Here is a 22,291-nt window from a genome sequence, read left to right on the forward strand (position 1 = left end):
GGCAGCCGGGGCGGGGGACTTAATATCTTCACCATCCCTGGGGGCACAAATGTCCCATGGATGGTAAGGATAACGATTTTAGCATACATAACGCATTGCCAAGTATTGTATATGTTATAATCTGATTGTTTTCATTATTAAGACAATATAGAGCAGTGATTCCCAATGGGGTAACACAGTTCCTCAGGGTGCTGTAAGGGTCCGCCAGGAGTGCCGCGACAATCCAGTGGAAAAATGGCAGCAACATTTTCTAAATCTGCCACCCGGCACCAGGGATGTCTGGTGGTAAGCCTTAAAGGCTACAGGAGCCAAGCTACCTACAGCAGGCTCCTATGTACAGGGGGCAAACTACCTACAGCAGGCTCCTATGTACAGGGGGCAAACTACCTACAGCAGGCTCCTACGTACATACGTACAGGGGGGTAAACTTCCTACAGCAGGCTCCTACGTACATACGTACAGGGGGGTAAACTTCCTACAGGAGAGTCCTATATAAAGGGGGAAGCTACCTGCAGGGGGTCCTACATTCACTGGGCAAGCAAGTTACAAGGGCAACCTACCTACATACAGGGGGCAAGCTACCTACAGTAGCGTCCTATATACAGTGCGAAAAACAAAAAAATTCCGAGGAGTGCCCTGAGCCGAAAAAGGTTGGGAAACACTACAGAGACCAACATAAAGCTGTGTTAACACATTGCGGTTTTGCCTAAACATTTGCTAAACATAGCCCAAAGTGTAAGTTCATTTACCAAATTATGGAACTGCATTATGAGCAATTTCCCAATATACTTTAAAGGAGCACTCCGCTGGAATTTTTTTTTATTTTTTATTTTTTTACCTTAACTGATTCCAGAAAGTTAAACAGATTTGTAAATTACCTCTATTAGGCTAAGTTTCCACTTGGTTTTTTTTCTGGCAGTTTTTGGAGAGCTGCCACTGCAGTTTTTGAGCCAAAGCCAGAAGTGGATCCATAAGGGCAGAAAAGTGTAAGTCCTTCCTTTATATGTCCTATTCCTTTTGAATACACTTCTGTCTTTGGCTCAAAAACTGCAGTGGCAGCTCTCCAAAATCTGCCAAGAAAAAAACCAAGTGGAAAAGTAGCCTTAAAAAAAAATCTTAATCCTTCCAGTACTTATCAGCTGCTGTACACTAAAGAGGAAGTTCTTTTCTTTTTGAACTTCCTTTCTGTCTGACCACAGTGCTCTCTGCTGACACCTCTGTCCATGTCAGGAACTGTCCAGAGCAGGAGAGGTTTGCTCCTACTCTGGCCAGTTCCTAAAATGGACAGAGGTGTCAGCAGAGAGCCCTGTGGTCAGACAGAAAGGAAGTTCAAAAAGAAAAGAACTTCCTCTGTGGTATACAGTAGCTGATAAGTACTGGAAGGATTAAGTTTTTTTTTTAATAGAAGTAATTTACAAAATCTGCTTAACTTTCTGGCACCAGCTAAATTAAAAACGATTGTCTTCCAGCGGAGTGCCCCTTTAAATCACTCCTGCCAACAAGATGGAATGAAGGCCGAGCCGCAAAATCAAAGCGCACTTTTTATTTCTATCTACGGTATTATGGAATTTCGATATACTGACCTATTATCTATAGGGTTTACGGCATACTTGTTTTGCAGAAATCCCAACAAACATTGCACTATTTTATAGTGATTTAGCAAATCCCATAATATAGCTCATCTTAAGTAATTTTGCCATAATCGCAAGTAAAACTGCACAGTGTAAACCATTAGTTCAGTTGTTACACCGATAACCTGGGTGAACTTGTTGAAGATCAATTTAGGGCAGTTTTCGCACCCTTGATTCTGCACTTAAAGGGGTACCCCACTGCCCCATTTTCTTAGGAACGCTGGGTGCGGGCTGGGGGGGGGGGTCGTGATGTTACGCCATGCCCCCTTCAATGCAAGTCTATGGGAGGGGGCACGCCCCCTCCCATAGACTTGCATTGAGGGGCCACGGCGTGACATGACATCATGACCCCAGCGTTCAGAACAAAATGTTCCAAACGTTGGGGCAGTGGAGTACCCATTTAATACCCCCTTAATGAGAATGTAAAGACTGTAACAATGTTAATTATTTTTAATAAACTTGCAAAAAAAAAAAAATTAAATAAATAAAAAAAATACATTAATTTTGCATGGACAAAAGTATTCAGACCCTTCGCTATGACACTTGCAATTTTACTCTGGGGGCCTTTTATTTCTCTAGATCAATCAAGGTGTGGAAACATTTCCAAGATGAAGTCACCAGTGGTAAATTCAGCTGATTGGACAGGATTTGGAAAGATAAATCCAGGTCTATATAAAGGTTTCAAAGCTGACCATGTATATCAGCTTTGATATACAAAAAAAAAAAAAAAGTCATTTTACTCAGTACCTAATCCTGATAAGGCACATATAATTTTAATGTGTCTAGCCCCTATATTTCTCTCACAAATACTTCTTTCTCTTGCTCACTTGGTTTTCATCTCTCTCTTCTGGAGGAGGCATTTCCTTACTCTACATGACTCCTCTTCCTCCCTCAGTCTGCTGTGCTGTGTTCCTTCATCCAATCACTGCAGGCTGCTCTGTAACCCCCTCCTCTCTGTACAGAAGTGAGCACAGAGGAGTGCTAGTCCCGCCCTCACTTATGTTTCAGTTTGGACAAAGATGATGCTGCAGCCGGACAGGATTAGGATCTGGATAGTATGGTGATCCCAAGTGGAGTGTTTTTTTATTTATTTTTTATTTTTTTAAACAAGCCAAGATTTAAAAAATAAAAAAATAAAAACATTGGAAATATAACATTTTCTTTTGAAGTATATTAGAACGTTTTATATTAATGTTTTGCCAAGACCTACAACATATTAAAAGGGAAACTCTGGTGGAAAACTTTTTTTTTTTTTAATCAACAGGTGCCAGAAAATTAAACAGATTTGAAAATTATTTCTATTTAAAAATTCTTTCATCATTCCAGTACTTCTTAGCAGCTGTATACTGCAGAGGAAATTTTTCTTTTTGGATTTCTTTTCTGTCACGACCACAGTGCTCTCTGCTGACACCTCTGTCCATTTTAGGAACGGTCCAGAGCAGCATATGTTTGCTATGGGGATTTTCTCCTGACATGGACAACCTCTGTCAGCAGAGAGCACTGTGGTCATGACAGAAAAGAAGTCCAAAGAGAAAATAATTTCCTCTCTAGTATAAAGCCACTAATAAGTAATGGAAGAATTAAGATTTTTTAATAGAAGTAATTTACAAATCTGTTTAACTTTCTGGCACCAGTGGATAAAAAATGAAAATAAAAAAAACGTTTTCCACAACTTTTCATAGAGCTGCCCAGCCGACCAAACTATGTAATCGGAGAGAAGAGCCTTGGAAAGAAAGAGGACCAAGAGCCCAATGGTCACTCTGGCTGAGCTCCAAAGATCCTGTGCGCAGATAGGAGAAACTTTCTGAAGTTCAACCATCACTGCAGCCTCCACCAGTCTAGGCTTTATGGAAGAGGCCAGAAAAGAGCCTCCCTTTAGTAAAAAGATACATGAAGGCTCTCTAGAGTTTACAACAAAAAAAAAAAAGCACCTAAAAAAGGTGTCTCAGACTGTGAGAAACAAGGTTCTCTGGTCTGATGAAACCATCTCTAGAGGAAACAGGCCCTGCCCATCACCTGCCCTTACCATCCCTACAGTGATCATGGTGGGGGCAGCATCATGTCTGGAGGAAACCAGGCACTGCCCATCACCTGCCCAATACCATCCCTACAGTGATCATGGTGGGGGTAGCATCATGTCTGGAGGAAACCAGGCACTGCCCATCACCTGCCCAATACCATCCCTACAGTGATCATGGTGGGGGCAGCATCATGTCTGGAGGAAACCAGGCACTGTCCATCATCTGCCCAATACCATCCCTACAGTGATCATGGTGGGGGCAGCATCATGTCTGGGGGGAAACCAGGCACTGCCCATCACCTGCCCAATACCATCCCTACAGTGATCATGGTGGGGCAGCATCATGTCTGGAGGAAACCAGGCCCTGCCCATCATGTTCCTAATACCATCCCTACAGTGATCATGGTGGGGGTAGCATCATGTCTGGAGGAAACCAGGCACTGCCCATCACCTGCCCAATACCATCCCTACAGTGATCATGGTGGGGGCAGCATCATGTCTGGAGGAAACCAGGCACTGCCCATCACCTGCCCAATACCATCCCTACAGTGATCATGGTGGGGGCAGCATCATGTCTGGAGGAAACCAGGCACTGCCCATCACCTGCCCAATACCATCCCTACAGTGATCATGGTGGGGGCAGCATCATGTCTGGAGGAAACCAGGTACTGCCCATCACCTGCCCAATACCATCCCTACAGTGATCATGGTGGGGCAGCATCATGTCTGGGGGAAACCAGGCACTGCCCATCACCTGCCCAATACCATCCCTACAGTGATAATGGTGGGAGCTAGGGATCGACCGATATCGATTTTTTAGGGCCGATACCGATAATCTGTGGAGGTTAAGGCCGATAGCCGATAATTTATACCGATATTCCGGTATAAATTATCGTCTATTCTCCCCCCCCCCCCCCCCCCCCCCCCCCCTGAAGCCGCTGCAGATCATTGATTTAAAGCGGGCGCTTTAAATCAATGAACTGTAGCGGCTTTTGTGGTGCCAGAGCTTCTCTCCCCCTGCCAGTATAAAGCCCCCCTGACTTATAATACCCCCTGTCCTGTGCACCTCACATATAATGCCCCATGTCCTGTGCACCTCACATATAATGCCCCCTGAGGGTGCAGAACAGGGGGCATTATATGTGGGGGCACAGGACATGGGGCATTATATATGAGGGGCACATGTCAGGGGGCATTATATATGAGGGGGCACATGATGGGGGCATTATATGTGAGGAACACAGGACATGGGGTATTATATGTGGGGGTCACAGGACAGGGGGTATTATGTATGAGGGGCACATGACGGGGGGGGGGGGATTATATGTGGGGGCACATGACAGCCCACCCCTGTCATGTGCCCATATAATGCCCCCCTGACTTATAATACCCCCCTGTCCTGTGCCATTCACATATATTGCCCCCTGTCCAGTGCCCCTCACATATAATACCCCATGTCCTGCCCCCTCAGGGGGCATTATATGTGAGGGTACAAAACAGAGGGTATTATAAGTCAGGGGGGCATTATATGGGCACATGACAGGGGGGCCACATATAATACCCCCTGATATGTGCCCCTGACTTATATTTGCCCCCCTCACTTCTAATTTGCCCGTCCATCCATACAGCGCCCGAGCAGTGCTCACCTTTCTCACGCTGCTACGTTCTTGTACTGTGAGTGAGAGCTGCAGGGACGTGATCTCCGGGCGCCGGCGAGATGATGTGATGTCATCACGCCGGCCTGCCGTGGATGGCGTCCCCGCAGCTCTCACTCCCACTGCAAGAATGAAGCAGCGTGAGAAAGGTGAGGGAGTGGAGGAGCGGGACAGCTGACAGCTCCCTCTCCACCATGCTGTCAGCTGTCAGGCAATTGCTCCACACGGCAAAACAAGGCGTGCGCACGAATCACGGGACTTCAGTCTCGGCCTGAAGTTCAGGGCCGGAACTGAAGTCCCGCGATTCGTGCACATGCCTTGTTTTGCGCATCATCGCCATTATCGGCAGGTTAGAAGCCGATACCGATAACGGAAAAAAACGTGAATATCGGCCGATAATATCGGCCGTGCCGATAATAGGTCGATCCCTAGTGGGGGCAGCATCATGTCTGGAGGAAACCAGGCACTGCCCATCACCTGCCCAATACCCTCCCTACAGTGATCATGGTGGGGGCAGCATCATGTCCGGAGGAAACCAGGCACTGCCCATCACCTGCCCAATACCATCCCTACAGTGATCATGGTGGGGGCAGCATCATGTCTGGGGGAAACCAGGTACTGCCCATCACCTGCCCAATACCATCCCTACAGTGATCATGGTGGGGGCAGCATCATGTCTGGGGGAAACCAGGCACTGCCCATCACCTGCCCAATACCATCCCTACAGTGATCATGGTGGGGGCAGCATCATGTCTGGAGAAACCAGGCACTGCCCATCACCTGCCCAATACCATCCCTACAGTGATCATGGTGGGGGCAGCATCATGTCTGGAGGAAACCAGGCACTGCCCATCACCTGCCCAATACCATCCCTACAGTGATCATGGTGGGGGCAGCATCATGTCTGGAGGAAACCAGGCACTGCCCATCACCTGCCCAATACCATCCTTACAGTGAAATATGGTGGGGACAGCATCATGCCGTGTGGGTATTTCTTTTGCAGCTGGGACAGGGAGACAAAATACAGATATACTTAATGAAAACTCGGCCCAGAGGGCTCTGGACTAGGACAAAGGTTCACCTTTCAACAAGACAATGACTAAGAACAGTAAATGCAGCAGTGGCTTAGGGACAACTCCAAATGTCCTAGAGTAGCCCAGCCAAAGTCCTGACAGGAACACAATCGGACATCTCTGGACAGACCTTAAAATGGTAGCCACCGACAGTCCCAATCTTGAGAGGATTTGTAGAGGAAAATGGCAAAAAATCCTTAAATCCAGGTGTGCAAACCTTGTGGCCTCATCCCCAAGAAGACTGGAGTCTGGAATCACTGCCAAAGAGGCTTCAACGAAGTCATAAATAAAGGGTCTGAATACCTCCGCCCATGCAATATTTTAGTTTTTGCTTTTCAATAAATTATCAGAGATTTCTAACATTCTGTTTTCACTTTGTAATTATAGGGTATGGACTGCGGAATGATGGGGGTATGGACTGCGGAATGATATTTTAAACACAAGGCTGTTACATAAGAAAATATGAAAAAAGTGAAGGGGTCAAAAATGACTACCTTAAATGTATTACGTCATCACGGGCACAGGGTTGGGAGTCCAAAGTCAATAACCCCATATCTGGGTGACTTGCCAAGATCTGATGCTTAGATTTTACCGCTTGTATTTTATGAGGTAAAATTCATGTTGGTGTTCCAGAAGAAATCTGCTAGGGGGCAGGCCACATGGCATTCTCAAATCTGTGCCAATTTTTCTGCAGCCCATAAAAAGATCTCATAAAACACCATTCACTTTTACTTTACATGTTCAGTCGGGAAATATGCCACAAATCCACAGCGTGTGACCACTTTAGGGCTATAGAGTTAGGCTTACATGTGCTACCACCACAGCACTGTAACAACCACAGGAACACACAAAAACAAAAAGAGCCATTAAAGGGGTACTCCACAATGGGTGCGGGGGTCATGATGTCACACCACGCCCCCTCAATGCAAGTCTATGGGAGTGGTCATGGCAGCCGCCAAGCCCCTCCCATAGGCTTGCATCGAGGAGGCATGGTGTGACGTCACGACCCCCCCCCCCCCCCCCCCCCCCCAGCCCGCACCCAGCGTTCGGGACACTCTGTTATGAACGCTGGAGGGGTCGTGACGCCACGCCATCTCAATGCAAGTCTACGTGAGGGGGCGTGGTGGCTGCCACATACATGAATGAAAAAAAAAAATCACAAGGCGTAGGCAATAGGCATAGACAATTACAAAAAATAATCACCACAAGTGCGCACTGATATCCGCGATAGTCCATGTGAACTCCGGCCAATCTTCACCCTTCTTCGGGGATGCAGAGTTCAGAAGACACACACCTTCCTCTCACGAAGGGGAACCGCTGAATGAGCGTCGGACACTTCCGACATTTCGGAGGTCACGCCACCTCAAGCATGGTGGCTGCCTTGCCCACTCCCATAGACTTTCATTGAGGGGTGTGGCGTGACATCACGACCCCCGCACCCAGTGTGGAGTACCCCTTTAATGGCATTTTGTTTGTGTGTATTCCTGCGGTTGTTACAGTGCTGTGGTGGTAGCACATGGGAGCCTAACTCTATAGACCCAAAAGTGGTCACATGCTGCGGATTTGTGGCATAGTCTTGCATTGAGAAGGGTCGTCACGACCCACCCCAGCGTTCGTCACGCCATGCCCCCTCAATGCAAGTCTATGGGAGGGGGCGTGGCAGCCGCCACGCCCCCTCCCATAGACTTGCATTGAGGGGGCGTGGCGTAACATCACGACCCCCCGCACCCAGCGTTCGAAGGAAAACGTTCCGAACGCTGGGGCAGTGGAGTACCCCTTTAAGCAAACATTGAGAGAACAAAACTTTAGGTAAGAAACAAAAGGCCATAAGGGTAAAGCTGGTCACATATACTCATGTGATCTCAATGGAGGAGAAAGACGCTGCTGAATACTCTAGCGGTTTACCTCTTTGAAAGCAAAAGGAATAAATCCAACGTGCTTGATTCTTCTCTTGCTAAACATCTGCCATCGAAGGAGAGTCAGGAGGCCGCCATACACATTAAATGGTACCACTGAAATCTTCAGATTGGGCCAGCACTTACCTAATGGGACAGTTTTGGTCCCCATGAAAAGGCTTCCATGTAGTTGTGGTGCAGCCGTATTTAGACCTTACGAATGAATGCAAAATTTCACAAAATACATAACTAGAGCAACTGACGTCATGTTAGACACACAAACCTGTTTCCTACCATAAAAGGGTTTCATGGTAAATCTAAAGAATGCACCTGGGCCCAGGAGGTCTCTACTCCCTATAGGATAAGATCAGTATAATAAATTAATCATTAAAAGGGGTACTCCGGTGTATCAACTGGCTCCAGAAAGTTTAACAGATTTGTAAATTACTTCTATTAAAAAATCTTAATCCTTCCAATAGTTATTAGCTTCTGAAGTTTTCTGTCTAACTGCTCAATGATGATGTCACGTCCCGGGAGCTGTGCATGATGGGAGAATATCCCCATAGGAGCTGGACAGCTCCCGGGACGTGAGTCATCAGAAAGCAGTTAGACAGAAAACAACAACTCAACTTCAGAAGCTAATAACTATTGGAAGGATTAAGATTTTTTAATAGAAGTAATTTAAAAATCTGTTTAACTTTCCGGAGCCAGTTGATATATAAAAAAAAGTTTTGGCCTGGAATACCCCTTTAAACTACACATCCCATAATTCCATGCTTGTAAGTGTGAAGTTACTTTCCTCCCTCCCCCACCCATTGCAGCACAAATGAGCTGCATCCATTCAAAAGACACAGTGTTTACTAATCAGGGTGCCTCCAGCTGTTGCAAAATAATCTCTCTCCCACCCAGAGGTCGCTTCACCCATTGAAGCAGACAGGCTGCCTTTGCACAACTGACTAGTGATGTCAGGTCTTGACGCACTGCAACCTGGGAAATCCCAAGACCTGAGTAATTTAGCATGCTGTTAAAAATAAATATTCACATAAGAATTGCGAGACCACCGTCACACAGGTACAGACACTATATTATGAACTACACTAACTTTACAGCCCCTGTAGCATAGTCAAATAAAAAGAAATCCTGGAATACCCCTATTAAATAAAAAAAAAACCTTAATCTTTCCAGTACTTATCAGCTGCTGTATACTACAGACGAAGTTGAGATGTTCTTTCTCTGACCACAGTCCTCTCTGCTGAAACCTCTGTCCATGTCAGGAACTGTCCAGAGCAGTTCCTGCTCTGGACAGTTCCTGACATGGACAGAGGTGTCAGCAGAGAGCACTGTGGTCAGACAGAAAAGAACAACTCAACTTCCTCTGTAGTATACAGCAGCTGATAAGTACTGGAAGGATTAAATAGTACCCGTCACCAAATAAACTTTTTTAAACTACTCAGGCCATGTTCCCTAACTACTTCTAACTCTCCTCCCACCCTTAAATTGTTTTTTTAGAGCTTTAAAAAGCTGTGTATCATACCTTTCTTCTTGCTCACATAGTGCAATTTCCCATGTGTGTATGTATGTATGTATGTATGTATATGTATATGTATGTGTGTATATGTATGTGTGTGTGTATATGTATGTATGTGTGTGTGCATGTATGTGTGTGTGCATGTATGTGTGTGTGCATGTATGTGTGTGTGCATGTATGTGTGTGTGCATGTGTGTGTGTATGCATGTGTGTGTATGCGTATGTATGTGTGTATGTATGTGTGTATGCGTGTGTGTATGCGTGTGTGTATGCGTGTGTGTATGCGTGTGTGTATGCATGTGTGTGTGTATGCATGTGTGTGTGTATGCATGTGTGTGTGTATGCATGTGTGTGTGTATGCATGTGTGTGTGTATGCATGTGTGTGTGTATGCATGTGTGTATGCATGTGTGTGTGTATGCATGTGTGTGTGTATGCATGTGTGTGTGTATGCATGTGTGTGTGTGCATGTATGTGTGTATGCATGTATGTGTATGTGTTTATGTATGTATGTATGTATGTGTGTATGCATGTATGTGTGTATGTATGTATATATGTATGTATGTGTGTATGTTCCACAAAAACGTCCAAACAGCTGAAGATATTAACATGAAACTTGGTCACACATGTTACTTATATGTCAGCAACAAACATAGGATAGGTGATTTAACCCTTACTCACCCCCATTTGACAGGGTCGGGGTTTATGTTTAAAGTCCTATACAAGTCTATGGGAAATATATGTTACTGCATAACTTCCAAACGGCTGGAGATATTTCGATAATACTTGGTCACATGTTACTTATATGTCCACTTAAAATATAGGATAGTTAATTTAACCCTTCACTCATTTGTGAGGGTCGGGGTTTTTGTTTAAAATCCCATGCAATCAATGGGAAATGTATGTTCCCACATAACTTCTGTACGGCTGGAGATATTTCTATACCTGGTACACATATTACAGGTCGGGATAGGAGGACGGGATATGAAGTCAAAAGCTTCCTCCTTTGTTGATTTTCCTCCCCAACAAGGATTAGGAAGGAAAAAACGGGCAACGCCGGGTACTCAGCTAGTATATATATATATATATATATATATATATATATATATATATATATAAACACTTTTAAAACAAACAATGTCGCACACATACACAGGGAAGAAGTCATTCAGTAAGTGAACATGGTCATGTGGTTCCGTTTTTTTTCTCCATTTTTACTTGTAATTGGCATCATTATCACATCCAAGTGAGGAGGAGCACCCAGTTATATCATTAAAATTATATTGTACAAAGTCTATATATATATTTATATAATATATAACTCATTTCTTGTATTTTTTTTATTATTTCCATTTCATTTGTTGGGGAATGCATCATAATTTAGAGAGTCCAAGATGTGCAACCTGGGAAGGGGGGTAAGAAGGGTCCATGGAGGGTGCCACTTCCCTGTTACAGTGCCAGGAACCGACAATGAAGTCAGAGCTGGAGCGGTATGTATTTTTTTGTTGTTGTTGTTTTAGGTCCTTGTACATTAATAATTGCTCCCGAGTCCACATTTTCTCCTCTGGAACCATAGCAAGGGGGGGGGGGGATAACCGTGTCCGAACTCGAAAGGAAAAAGGACAATAGCCTCTCCTATCAAAACTACAGCTGCCTCCTCCCACCTTCTTACAGGGTTTCCCTTTAACCAAAAGGAAAGGAATTGGTGGACAGGGCCTACGAGCGCTAGGTCCACACCACAGTATTGTAAATTTGTTCCCATTCCTATGTTGGTTGGGGATAATCTCCCGGAGTGTTACCTTTCTCTCTTCAATTTTCCACCAGTCTGGATAACATAAGAGAAAAAAAAAAAAAACCTTGTGTGGGTTACATAACCCCGCCTTGACTGTAATGGGCATGTGCGTTCTTACGTACGGGAAGGAAGTCTCACCTCCCTCCACCATCACCTCAGTAAGCTGGCGCATTGTCTTGTGAATGAGTCCACCTCTATACCCACACAGATGTGGTGGTAGGGGGGGGAGGCCCAAAGTGTCTCTCTCCTCATAGGATGGCACAGCATCTGCAGAACCGTTGCCTGCTGCCCCCTACTGACGGAGGGGGTGTGACTGGAGCAAAGTAGGCATGGACTTTGATGTTGGGGAGATGTGTCTGGAAAAGTAAGGAGGTTGGGGGGGGGGGTACAAGTACAACGTTAGAAGGAGAGATAAAGTATCTTAAGAAATGATAATGTTATAAACAGATTTTCCTCTTACCCGCAGCCTCTTGATACCAGCCCTCGAGATTTGTTGGCAGTCGTACAACTCAATACGTTCCAGACTCTGGCAGCTTTTGAGGTGTTCCAAGGATGCATCAGTAATAAGTGGACAATTGTCTAACTCGATAACCTCTAGACGATCATGGGCACAAGCGCCATTGCCGAGGTGACGGATCCCATCATCTGTGATTAACTCGCAGTGGGATAAGCTCTGTGTGTAAAAAAATGTAGTTATGGTTTGGGCTCCTGGTACTGTATACAGGGAAACAGAGCAGTTATTTCAGGAAGCACTATATACAGTATTTTACAGAGGAGAGTCCACCCCTCACATTATATATACAGTATTTTACAGAGGAGAGTCCACCCCTTACATTATATATACACAGTATCTTACAGAGGAGAGTCCACCCCTTACATTATATTTGTGATCGGGGCTCCATACGTGTACTAGTGGCAGGAAAGATTGCCTACATACCTATACAAGATCTTACCCTAGCATAGCGGTCTGAGTTGTGCCATAACCGCGCAATGAGGGCACGCCTATAGAGGGCATGCACTATAGTGAAGGAATAAGATAAGGGAGGGTTGGGAGGGTTCCACAAACGACACGTGCTCCGCCCCTGTAGGAGAGGGGGAAGTTATATACACACGCCCCCACCTGTTCCCAATAAGCCCCACCTGGAAGTGCAGGGAGCGATAATTACTTCCGCCCCTCGCACAAATACAGCCCATCAGGCTTTATACTTGTGATCGGGGCTCCATACGTGTACTAGTGACAGGAAAGATTGCCTACATACCTATACAAGATCTTACCCTAGCATAGCGGTCCGAGTTGTGCCATAACCGCGCAATGAGGGCACGCCTATAGAGGGCAAAAAGCAACCATGCTAGGATGAATACAATTCCTGAAATAAAACATCCTACATCCAGCATCAATCTTCACATACCCGAAGTAGACTATACCTAATGTGCTGAAAGAGTAGCCCTGACCAACTAGTGACTACTAGAGGTGGTAACCATACCTTTGAAACCGTGGTAGTAACGTCCATCTGTAAAGAATCAACCTGAGAATAACCTTCCCTGCCAAATATACTAACTGAACTATACCTATCACCATCCCTACTTGTGACATTACTTCGAATGGACACGGAAAGGCTAACTTCATGGCAGGTCTGACAAGCACCAATTCCCTGCTATTTAAGAGGCAAAAACTAAACTGACAGGTAAATGACAAGAAATACCTATCTACCTGATAGACAGTGTGGGTCATGTCGCATGACAAGGTTCACGAAGGCACCTTACCTGATTGAGACTGTAACAGACATACCTAACTAGCCACTGTACTGACCCAACTGGACTTGGAAGTGATGACCCATTGCAGATGACAGATCCCTGCGAGAGCAACGTATCTGTAGACGTGACCAGTGTTTAGGTGAACCATCATGTCTGTAGACCTGACAGGTCTTTGTGACACCGTCGTGCCTGAACCCGTCACAGGTCCCCGCGGAACCATCGAGCCTGTAGACATGACAGGTCTTTGTGAAATCATTGTGCCTGTAACGTCACAGGTCTTTGAGAAGAAAAAAAAAAAAAAAGTGGTTTACAAATACGTAAATGTGAAATGCCATATTGAGATTGTATGCTATCTGAAACGTGTCAGATTACCTACATAACCATGTCAAATCAATTGCTCTGAAATGAGACAGCAGCAACCACGATTCAATCCCCGATCCTAAAGAAATGAGTCATGAAACTGTATTAAATGCACAATATATCTGCAACTAAATGCTGGCCCTCCTTAAAAGAGAACGTGCAATTATGCCGGATAGTTGAATCTGTGTACTATAACGAAATGATAACGTCATCGAGAAATACAACAGACGATGTTGTATCTGACCTGAAAACGTGTCAGGTCATAACAAATATAACACACGACAAAATTGCTCTGAAAACGAGTCAGTAGCAACTGGCATTACCCCTTTTAACCTGAAGAGGAGTCAGGCAACAGGGTAACATCATGAGTATTCATGACAAGATACCTGTATGAAGCTGGCGTGTTGTTCTGAAGGTCCAATACCCTAAGCAAATGATCTACCTCCCCTGTGTGCACCGCATGAAACATGTTAACCGTATGTACGGCATAACCTGCTAACAGTATACCCAACTACAAGTCGCTACTCAATATGTTATTGCTCTGAGACATGTCTAACAATAACCTATGTGGTGCATCCCCCCTGCAGACGTAGGAGGTTAAAGAATATTTGCTCGATATATCTGCAATGAATGTAAGCACCATATGAATACTGTAATCGTGCATTGTAAATATATGTACAGCCAGAAGTGCAACTGCTATTCAACACTAGGAACGAATGCACATAACCTACCCGCATACAACTATGGTAGTATGCAACAAATGCTGTGTACTGGTGCATGTATCATACACAAGCTGAGAGCGTAAGTACTGTGAAAACGTAAGTAACGTTATGAATTTATGCTGTAACATCATTATGAGTACAGCATACATGCCGAGAAAATAAAGTGTAAACATATATCTCAAAAGATAGACGACGTGCAACTATGCCGGATAGTTGAATATGTCTACTATAAGTAACTGATAACGTGGTCATGAAATACCACAGAGGAGGCTGTATCTGTCCTGAGAACGTCTCAGGTCGTGACAATGAACCACAATGTAATTGCTCTGAAAATTTGTCGGTAGCAACTGACATTAACTCCTTAAGGCCAAAATGGGCTCCGTCCTGAAGGGGTTAAGGACCGGAGCGTTTTTTGCACATCTGACCACTGTCACTTTAAACATTAATAACTCTGGGATGCTTTTAGTTATCATTCTGATTCCGAGATTGTTTTTTCGTGACATATTCTACTTTAACATAGTGGTAAATTTTTGTCGATACTTGCATCCTTTCTTGGTGAAAAATCCGTAAATTTGATGAAAAATTTGAAAATTTAGCATTTTTCTAACTTTGAAGCTTTCTGCTTGTAAGGAAAATGGATATTACGAATACATTTTTTTTTGGTTCACATATACAATATGTCTACTTTATGTTTGCATCATAAAATTGACGTGTTTTTACTTTTGGAAGACACCAGAGGGCTTCAACGGTCAGCAGCAATTTTCCGATTTTTCACAAAATTTTCAAACTCAGTATTTTTCAGGGACCAGTTCAGGTTTGAAGTGGATTTGAAGGGTCTTCATATTAGAAATACCCCATAAATGACCCCATTATAAAAACTACACCCCCCAAAGTATTCAAAATGACATTCAGTCAGCGTTTTAACCCTTTAGGTGTTTCACACAAATAACAGCAAAGTGAAGGAGAAAATTCACAATCTTCATTTTTTACACTCACATGTTCTTGTAGACCCAATTTTTGAATTTTTACAAGGGGTAAAAGGACAAAATTTTTACTTGTATTTGTAGCCCAATTTCTCTCGAGTAAGCACATACCTCATATGTCTATGTAAAGTGTTCGGCGGGCGCAGTAGAGGGCTCAGAAGGGAAGGAGCGACAAGGGGATTTTGGAGAGTACGTTTTTCTGAAATGGTTTTTGGGGGGCATGTTACCTTTAGGAAGCCCTTATGGTGCCAGAACAGCAAAAAAAAAAAAACACATGGCATACCATTTTGGAAACTAGACCCCTCGGGGAATGTAACATGGGATAAAGTGAACCTTAATACCCCACAGGTGTTTCACGACTTTTGCAAATGTAAAAAAAAAATAAAAAAATTTTACCTAAAATGCTTGTTTTCCCCAAAATTTTTTATTTTTAAAAAGGGTAATAGCAGAAAATATCCCTAAAAATTTGAAGCCCAATTTCTCCCGATTCAGAAAACACCCCATATGGGGGTGAAAAGTGCTCTGCTGGCGCACTACAGGTCTCAGAAGAGAAGGAGTCACATTTGGCTTTTTGAACGCAAATTTTGCTCTGGGGGCATGCCGCATTTAGGAAGCCCCTATGGTGCCAGGATAGCAAAAAAAAAAAACACATGGCATACCATTTTGGAAACTAGACCCCTCGGGGAACGTAACAAGGGGTTAAGTGAACCTTTATACCCCACAGGTGTTTCACGACTTTTGCATATTTTAAAAAATTTTTTTTTTTTACCTAAAATGCTTGTTTTCCCAAAAATTTTACATTTTTAAAAAGGGTAAAAGCAGAAAATACCCCCCAAAATTTGTAACACAATTTCTCCCGAGTACGGCGATACCCCATATGTGACCCTAAACTGTTGCCTTGAAATACGACAGGGCTCCAAAGTGAGAGCGCCATGCGCATTTGAGGCCTAAATTAGGGATTGCATAGGGGTGGACATAGTGGTATTCTACGCCAGTGATTCCCAAACAGGGTGCCTCCAGCTGTTGCAAAACTCCCAGCATGCCTGGACAGTCAACGGCTGTCCGACAATACTGGGAGTTGTTTTGCAACAGCTGGAGGCTCCGTTCTGGAAACAGTGGCGTACCAGACGTTTTTCATTTTTATTGGGGAGGGGAGGGGGGCTCTGTAGGGGTATGTGTATATGTAGTGTTTTTTACTTTTTATTTTATTTTTTGTGTTAGTGTAGTGTAGTGTTTTTAGGGTACAGTCGCACGGCGGGGGTTCACAGTAGTTTCTCGCTGGCAATTTGAGCTGCAGCAGAAAGTTTGCGGCAGCTCAAATTTGCGGCCAGATACTTACTGTAATCCTCCGCCCATATGAGTGTACCCTGTACGTTCACATTGGGGGGGGGGGGGGGGGGGGGACATCCAGCTGTTGCATAACTACAACTCCCAGCATACCCGTTGGCTGTCGGTGACTGCTGAGAGTTGCAGTTTTGCAACAACTGTAGGCACACTGGTTATGTATCACTGAGTTTGTGACCTAACTCAGTGTTTCACAACCAGTGTGCCTCCAGCTGTTGCAAAACTACAACTCCCAGCATGTACAGTGCATGGTGTACGTTGACTGCTGAGAGTTGTAGTTTGCAACAGCTGGAGGCACACCGGTCGTGAAACACTGAGTTAGGTAAAAAAAAACTCTGAGTTTCACAACCAGTGTGCCTTCAGCTGTTGCAAAACTACAACTCTCAGCAGTCACCGACAGCCAACGGGCATGCTGGGAGTTGTAGTTATGCAACCAGCAGATGCACCACTACAACTCCCAGCATGCACTTTAGCTGTTTGTGCAAGCTGGGAGTTGTAGTTAGACAACAGCTGAAGGTACACTTTTCCATAGAAAGAATGTGCCTCCAGCTGTTGCAAAACCATAAGTCCCAGCATGCCCATAACGGAATGCTGGGAGTTGTGGTGGTCTGCCTCCTGCTGTTGCATAACTACAGCTCCCAGCATGCCCTTTTTGCATGCTGGGAGCTGTTGCTAAGCAACAGCAGGAGGCTGTCACTCACCTCCAACGATCCAGACGCTGCAGGTCAGTCCCGCCGCCGCAGCTGCTCCTGGGGCCCCGATCCCAACAGGGGCGCCGGGGATCGGGGTCCCCAGCACCGGGGGTCGTCTTCCCGCACCCGCTCACGTCCTCCAGAAGAGGGGCGGAGCGGGTGCGGGAGTGACACCCGCAGCAGGCGCCCTGATTGGTCGGCCGGTAATCCGGCCGACGAATCAGGGCGATCGTGAGGTGGCACCAGTGCCACCTCACCCCTGCAGGCTCTGGCTGTTCGGGGCCGTCAGAGACGGCCCCGAACAGCCAGTAATTCCGGGTCACCGGAGACCCGATTGACCCGGAATCGCCGCAGATCGCTGGACTGAATTGTCCAGCGATCTGCGGTGCTCGCCGACATGGGGGGGCATAATGACCCCCCTGGGCGATATGCCGGGATGCCTGCTGAACGATTTCAGCAGGCATCCGGCTCCGGTCCCCAACCGGCTAGCGGTGGGGGCCGGAATTCCCACGGGCGTATGGATACGCCCTCGGTCCTTAAGGACTCGGAATGCAGGGCGTATCCATACGCCCTATGTCCTGAAGAGGTTTAGCTGAAGGAGTCAGGCAAATAGGGCAACATCCTAACAAAGCTGTATAAGCTTTCCGTATAAACACTATGCACGAATATGCAGTATGAAAGCTATGAGCATGAGTACAGTAAAGCTACGCGAGCATATGTGTAGTGTAGACTCTAAGGATGGAAATGCAGAAAAACTATTACCCATGTGCAGTACAACAAAATAAAGCTATGAACGTAACCAGACTATGAGCGTAACGGGCAACTATGCCAGATAGTTGAATCTGTGTACTATAACGAAATGACGTAATCGAGAAATACAACAGACGAGGTTGTATCTGACCTGAAAACGTGTCAGGTCATAACAAATACACCAACGACAAAATTGCTCCGAATACGAGTCAGTAGCAACCGACATTACCCCTTAACCTGAAGAGGAGTCAGGCAACAGGTTAACATTGAGTATTCCTGAAATTGGTTGCTCTGAATGCGAGTCAGTAACAACCGCGATTCAACCCCTGAAGGAACGAGTCAGGTGACCGGGCATTGAACAGCCGATTAGTGCCACTAAAATGATGACCACCCTTGAACGAGTACCTGTGCCGGATAGTTGAATATGTGTACTATAACTAACTGATAACGTAGTCGTGAAATACAACAGAGGAGGTTGTATCTGACCTGAGAACTTGCAGGACATGACAATAAACAACAATGCGATTGCTCTGAACGAGTCAGTAGCAACCGACATTGACCCCTTAACCTGAAGAGGAGTCAGGCAATAGGGCTACATCCTGACAAACCTGAGTGAACTTTCCGTATAAAAGACTATGCACGAATACACAGAATGAATGCTATAAACATACGTACAGTAAAAGCTACGGGAGCATGTGTGTAGTGTAGACGCTATGGATGAACATGCAGAATAAATACCATTACCCATGTACAGTAAACGCTATGGATGTTAGTGCAGATAACATAACAGAATGAATGCTACATGTACGCAGGATAAGTACTACAACGTGTCAGCATAATAATTACTACCATCGTATGTACAGAATGAATGCTACGAATGTCCGTGTAGTGTATTGCTACAATTCTATGTGCAATATACATGACGTGAACATGTCTGTGGTATGAATACAACGAGCGTGTATGTGGTATAAATGCTATGAGCGTATAGTGGTATGATACTATGAGCAGTATAATGCTATGAATATACTTGCGGTATCAATGCTAAGAGCGTATGTGCCTGATGTAGGCCATGTGTATGTGTAGTATAAATGCTACAAGTACATGTGCAGTATAAGCGTCGAGCATATGTGCTACAAATTAATATGTGGTATGACGCTATGAGGTATGAGTACTATAAGCAGTGTAATGCTGTGAACATGCTATGAGCGCGTGGCAACAACTGCACGAAACAGCATGTCACTATGTGTGAGAACCATAGGAAACCTGCGTGTATGAATGCGGTGAACATGTGAACAACAAAACCATGACCGTGTAACCAATATAACTGCCATGAGCGTATGAATGCGGTGAACGTGTGAACAACAAAACAATGACCGTGTAACCAATATAATTGCCATGAGCGTATGAACCCTGCATGTATGAATGCGATTAACGTGTGAACAACAAAACCATAACTGTGTGACCAATGTAACTGCCATGAGCGTATGAAACCTGCGTGTATGAATGCGGTGAACAACAAAACCATGACCGTGTAACCAATATAACTGCCATGAGCGTATGAACCCTGCGTGTATGAATGCGATGAACGTGTGAACAACAAAACCATAACCGTGTGACCAATGTAACTGCCATGAGCGTATGAAACCTGCGTGTATGAATGCGGTGAATGCGTGAACAACAAAACCATGACCGTGCAACCAATACAACCGCCATGAGCGTATGAACCGTATGAACCCTGCGTGTATGAATGCGCGAACAACAAAACCATAACCGTGTGACCAATATAACTGCCATGAGCGCATGAAACCTGCGTGTATGAATGCGGTGAACATGTGAACAACTTAAGAACCGTGAGAGTGTGACCACTATATCTGCCATGAGTGTATGAACCGTATAATTGCTATAGGCAGTATACTGCCGTAACCAGTATGAAATACCATTAACATATGAACCGAATGATACTTTGAGCGTATGAACCAGTGATAATTACGACGTGTTTGATTGCCATGAACGTAACATGGTAGAAAGAACGTAAGACCGTGAACATGCCAAGAATATGTGAACAGCATAAATGCCAAGTTTGTGGACCGTGTAGAACACCAGTGAGTGAGAGAATAACCATGAGGTGAACAGCATAAACGAGTTTGCCCAGTATAAATGCTGTGAATGTATCGTCAGTGAGTATATGTACCGTATATAATGATATTAGCACATGAAACTGTATACATACTATGCGCGTACGAGCAGTGTGCCATAAGCGTATGAATTAACCATGAGAGTACGGACAATAAGAAACTCATGGAGTTATCAAACCGTGAAGATGCTCTACTCGTGTGCACCTTGTACCAGTAATGCGTGTATGCCCATAATAAACCAAGTGTAAGAACCGTATGGATACCATGATCGTTCAAATAACGAGCATTACACTGTGTATACTATGATTTAATTGGATGTAGCCTATGTTATATCTCTACAGAGCATTGCACCCTACTATATACTATATTGAAACAAGACAGTCTACAGAGCACTGCATCACCACACACAGCATATGCTACCCTGCAACGTGATCCTCTCCAGAGTATTGCACCACACCGCACAGTAAATGCCACCCTGTGTTGCAACGAGACCCTTAGCAGAGCACTGCACCACACTGGACATGCTAACTGTAACGACCCTCTGCAGAGCATTGCACTATGCTCTATATAATATGTTGTATTGAAACCATCCCATCTGCAGAGCATTGCACTAACTGTATAAAGTTTGTTTATAATGAGACCATCTGCAGAGTATAGCACTATACTGTATATAGTATATATTTTATTGTAACAAGACCATCTGCAGAGCATAGCACCATAGCTGTATATCATGAATACTATATTGTAATGAGACCATCTGCAGAGCATTGCACCTTAACTAAATATCATGTATACTATATTGTAACAAGACAATCTGCAGAGCATATCGCCATAGCTGTATATCATGTATACTATATTGTAACGAGACCATCTGCAGAGCATTGCACTATACCGTTATACAGTACATGTTATATTGTAACGAGACCCTTTGCAGAGCATTACACTGTACCGTATACTGCAAGGGCACCGTATACCCCGCAGAGCACCGCAGCACACAGCAAAAGTTATATCGAAACGACTCTTTGCAGAGCATTGCACCACACTGTATACAGCAAACGTTATATTGAAACAACCCTCCGCAGAGCATTACACTATACTTTAGATTAACGATAGCAGACAAGCTGACAGGACCGCCTAACGAGGACTGGGCAGCTGCCGCAACCTGTCCCAAGAGCATAGACAATTGTAGCTGTGTGGGTGGCAGGCGGTCCACATTTCGCCATGAGGCAGCTAGCGGGCTGCGCGGAATGCTGAGGCCGCACCACCCCCAGCACCGATTTAACTCACCTGCTTGCCGCTCCTGGCCCCCACTACCGCTGCGGGCAGAGCCAGCCAGCACCATACCTGCCCAATATTACCTTATAATCAGAGTGAGACACAGCATCCCCAGATAAGACAGCGGAGCTGCCAGGATGCCGCGCCTGCACCCCCCAGACTCATGATCAGCAAGGCCTCCGCACCGTGAGCAGCAGCTCTGAAGATTTTTGTGGGAGATTCAAACACCAGCCACAGGAAGCAGAGATTCCACAAACGACACGTGCTCCGCCCCTGTAGGAGAGGGAGGAGTTATATACACACGCCCCCACCTGTTCCCAATGAGCCCCACCTGGAAGTGCAGGGAGCGATAATTACTTCCGCCCCTCGCACAAATACAGCCCATCAGGCTTTATACATACACAGTATCTTACAGAGGAGAGTCCACCCCTCACATTATATATACAGTATCTCCAATAAGTGACTCCACCCCTCACATTATATATACAGTATCTCCAATAAGTGACTCCACCCCTCACATTATATACAGTATCTCCCATAAGTGAGTCCACCCCTCACATTATATATACAGTATCTCCCATAAGTGAATCCACCCCTCACATTATATATACAGTATCTCCCATAAGTGACTCCACCCCTGACATTATATATACAGTATATCCCATAAGTGAGTCCACCCCTC

The 22,291-nt window shown here is 45.0% G+C and overlaps 1 protein-coding gene across 2 annotated transcripts in view; it reads right to left on the minus strand.

The window, feature by feature from the left end:
• Positions 1 to 11,000: 11,000 nt before the first annotated feature.
• Positions 11,001 to 22,291, minus strand: part of FBXL20 (F-box and leucine rich repeat protein 20) — a 68,588-nt gene continuing 57,297 nt past the window's right edge. For both annotated transcript variants that reach the window (XM_056548141.1, XM_056548140.1), the window contains exons 14-15: positions 12,054 to 12,266; positions 11,001 to 11,949 (exon numbers count right to left, since the gene is read on the minus strand). In XM_056548141.1, the coding sequence (XP_056404116.1) occupies positions 11,842 to 11,949; positions 12,054 to 12,266 (321 nt within the window). In that variant the 3' untranslated portion in view covers positions 11,001 to 11,841. The remainder of the gene's footprint in view (positions 11,950 to 12,053; positions 12,267 to 22,291) is intronic.

This window comes from Hyla sarda, chromosome 12, assembly GCF_029499605.1.
Source record: "Hyla sarda isolate aHylSar1 chromosome 12, aHylSar1.hap1, whole genome shotgun sequence".
In the NCBI taxonomy this organism is placed as follows: Eukaryota; Metazoa; Chordata; class Amphibia; order Anura; family Hylidae; genus Hyla; species Hyla sarda.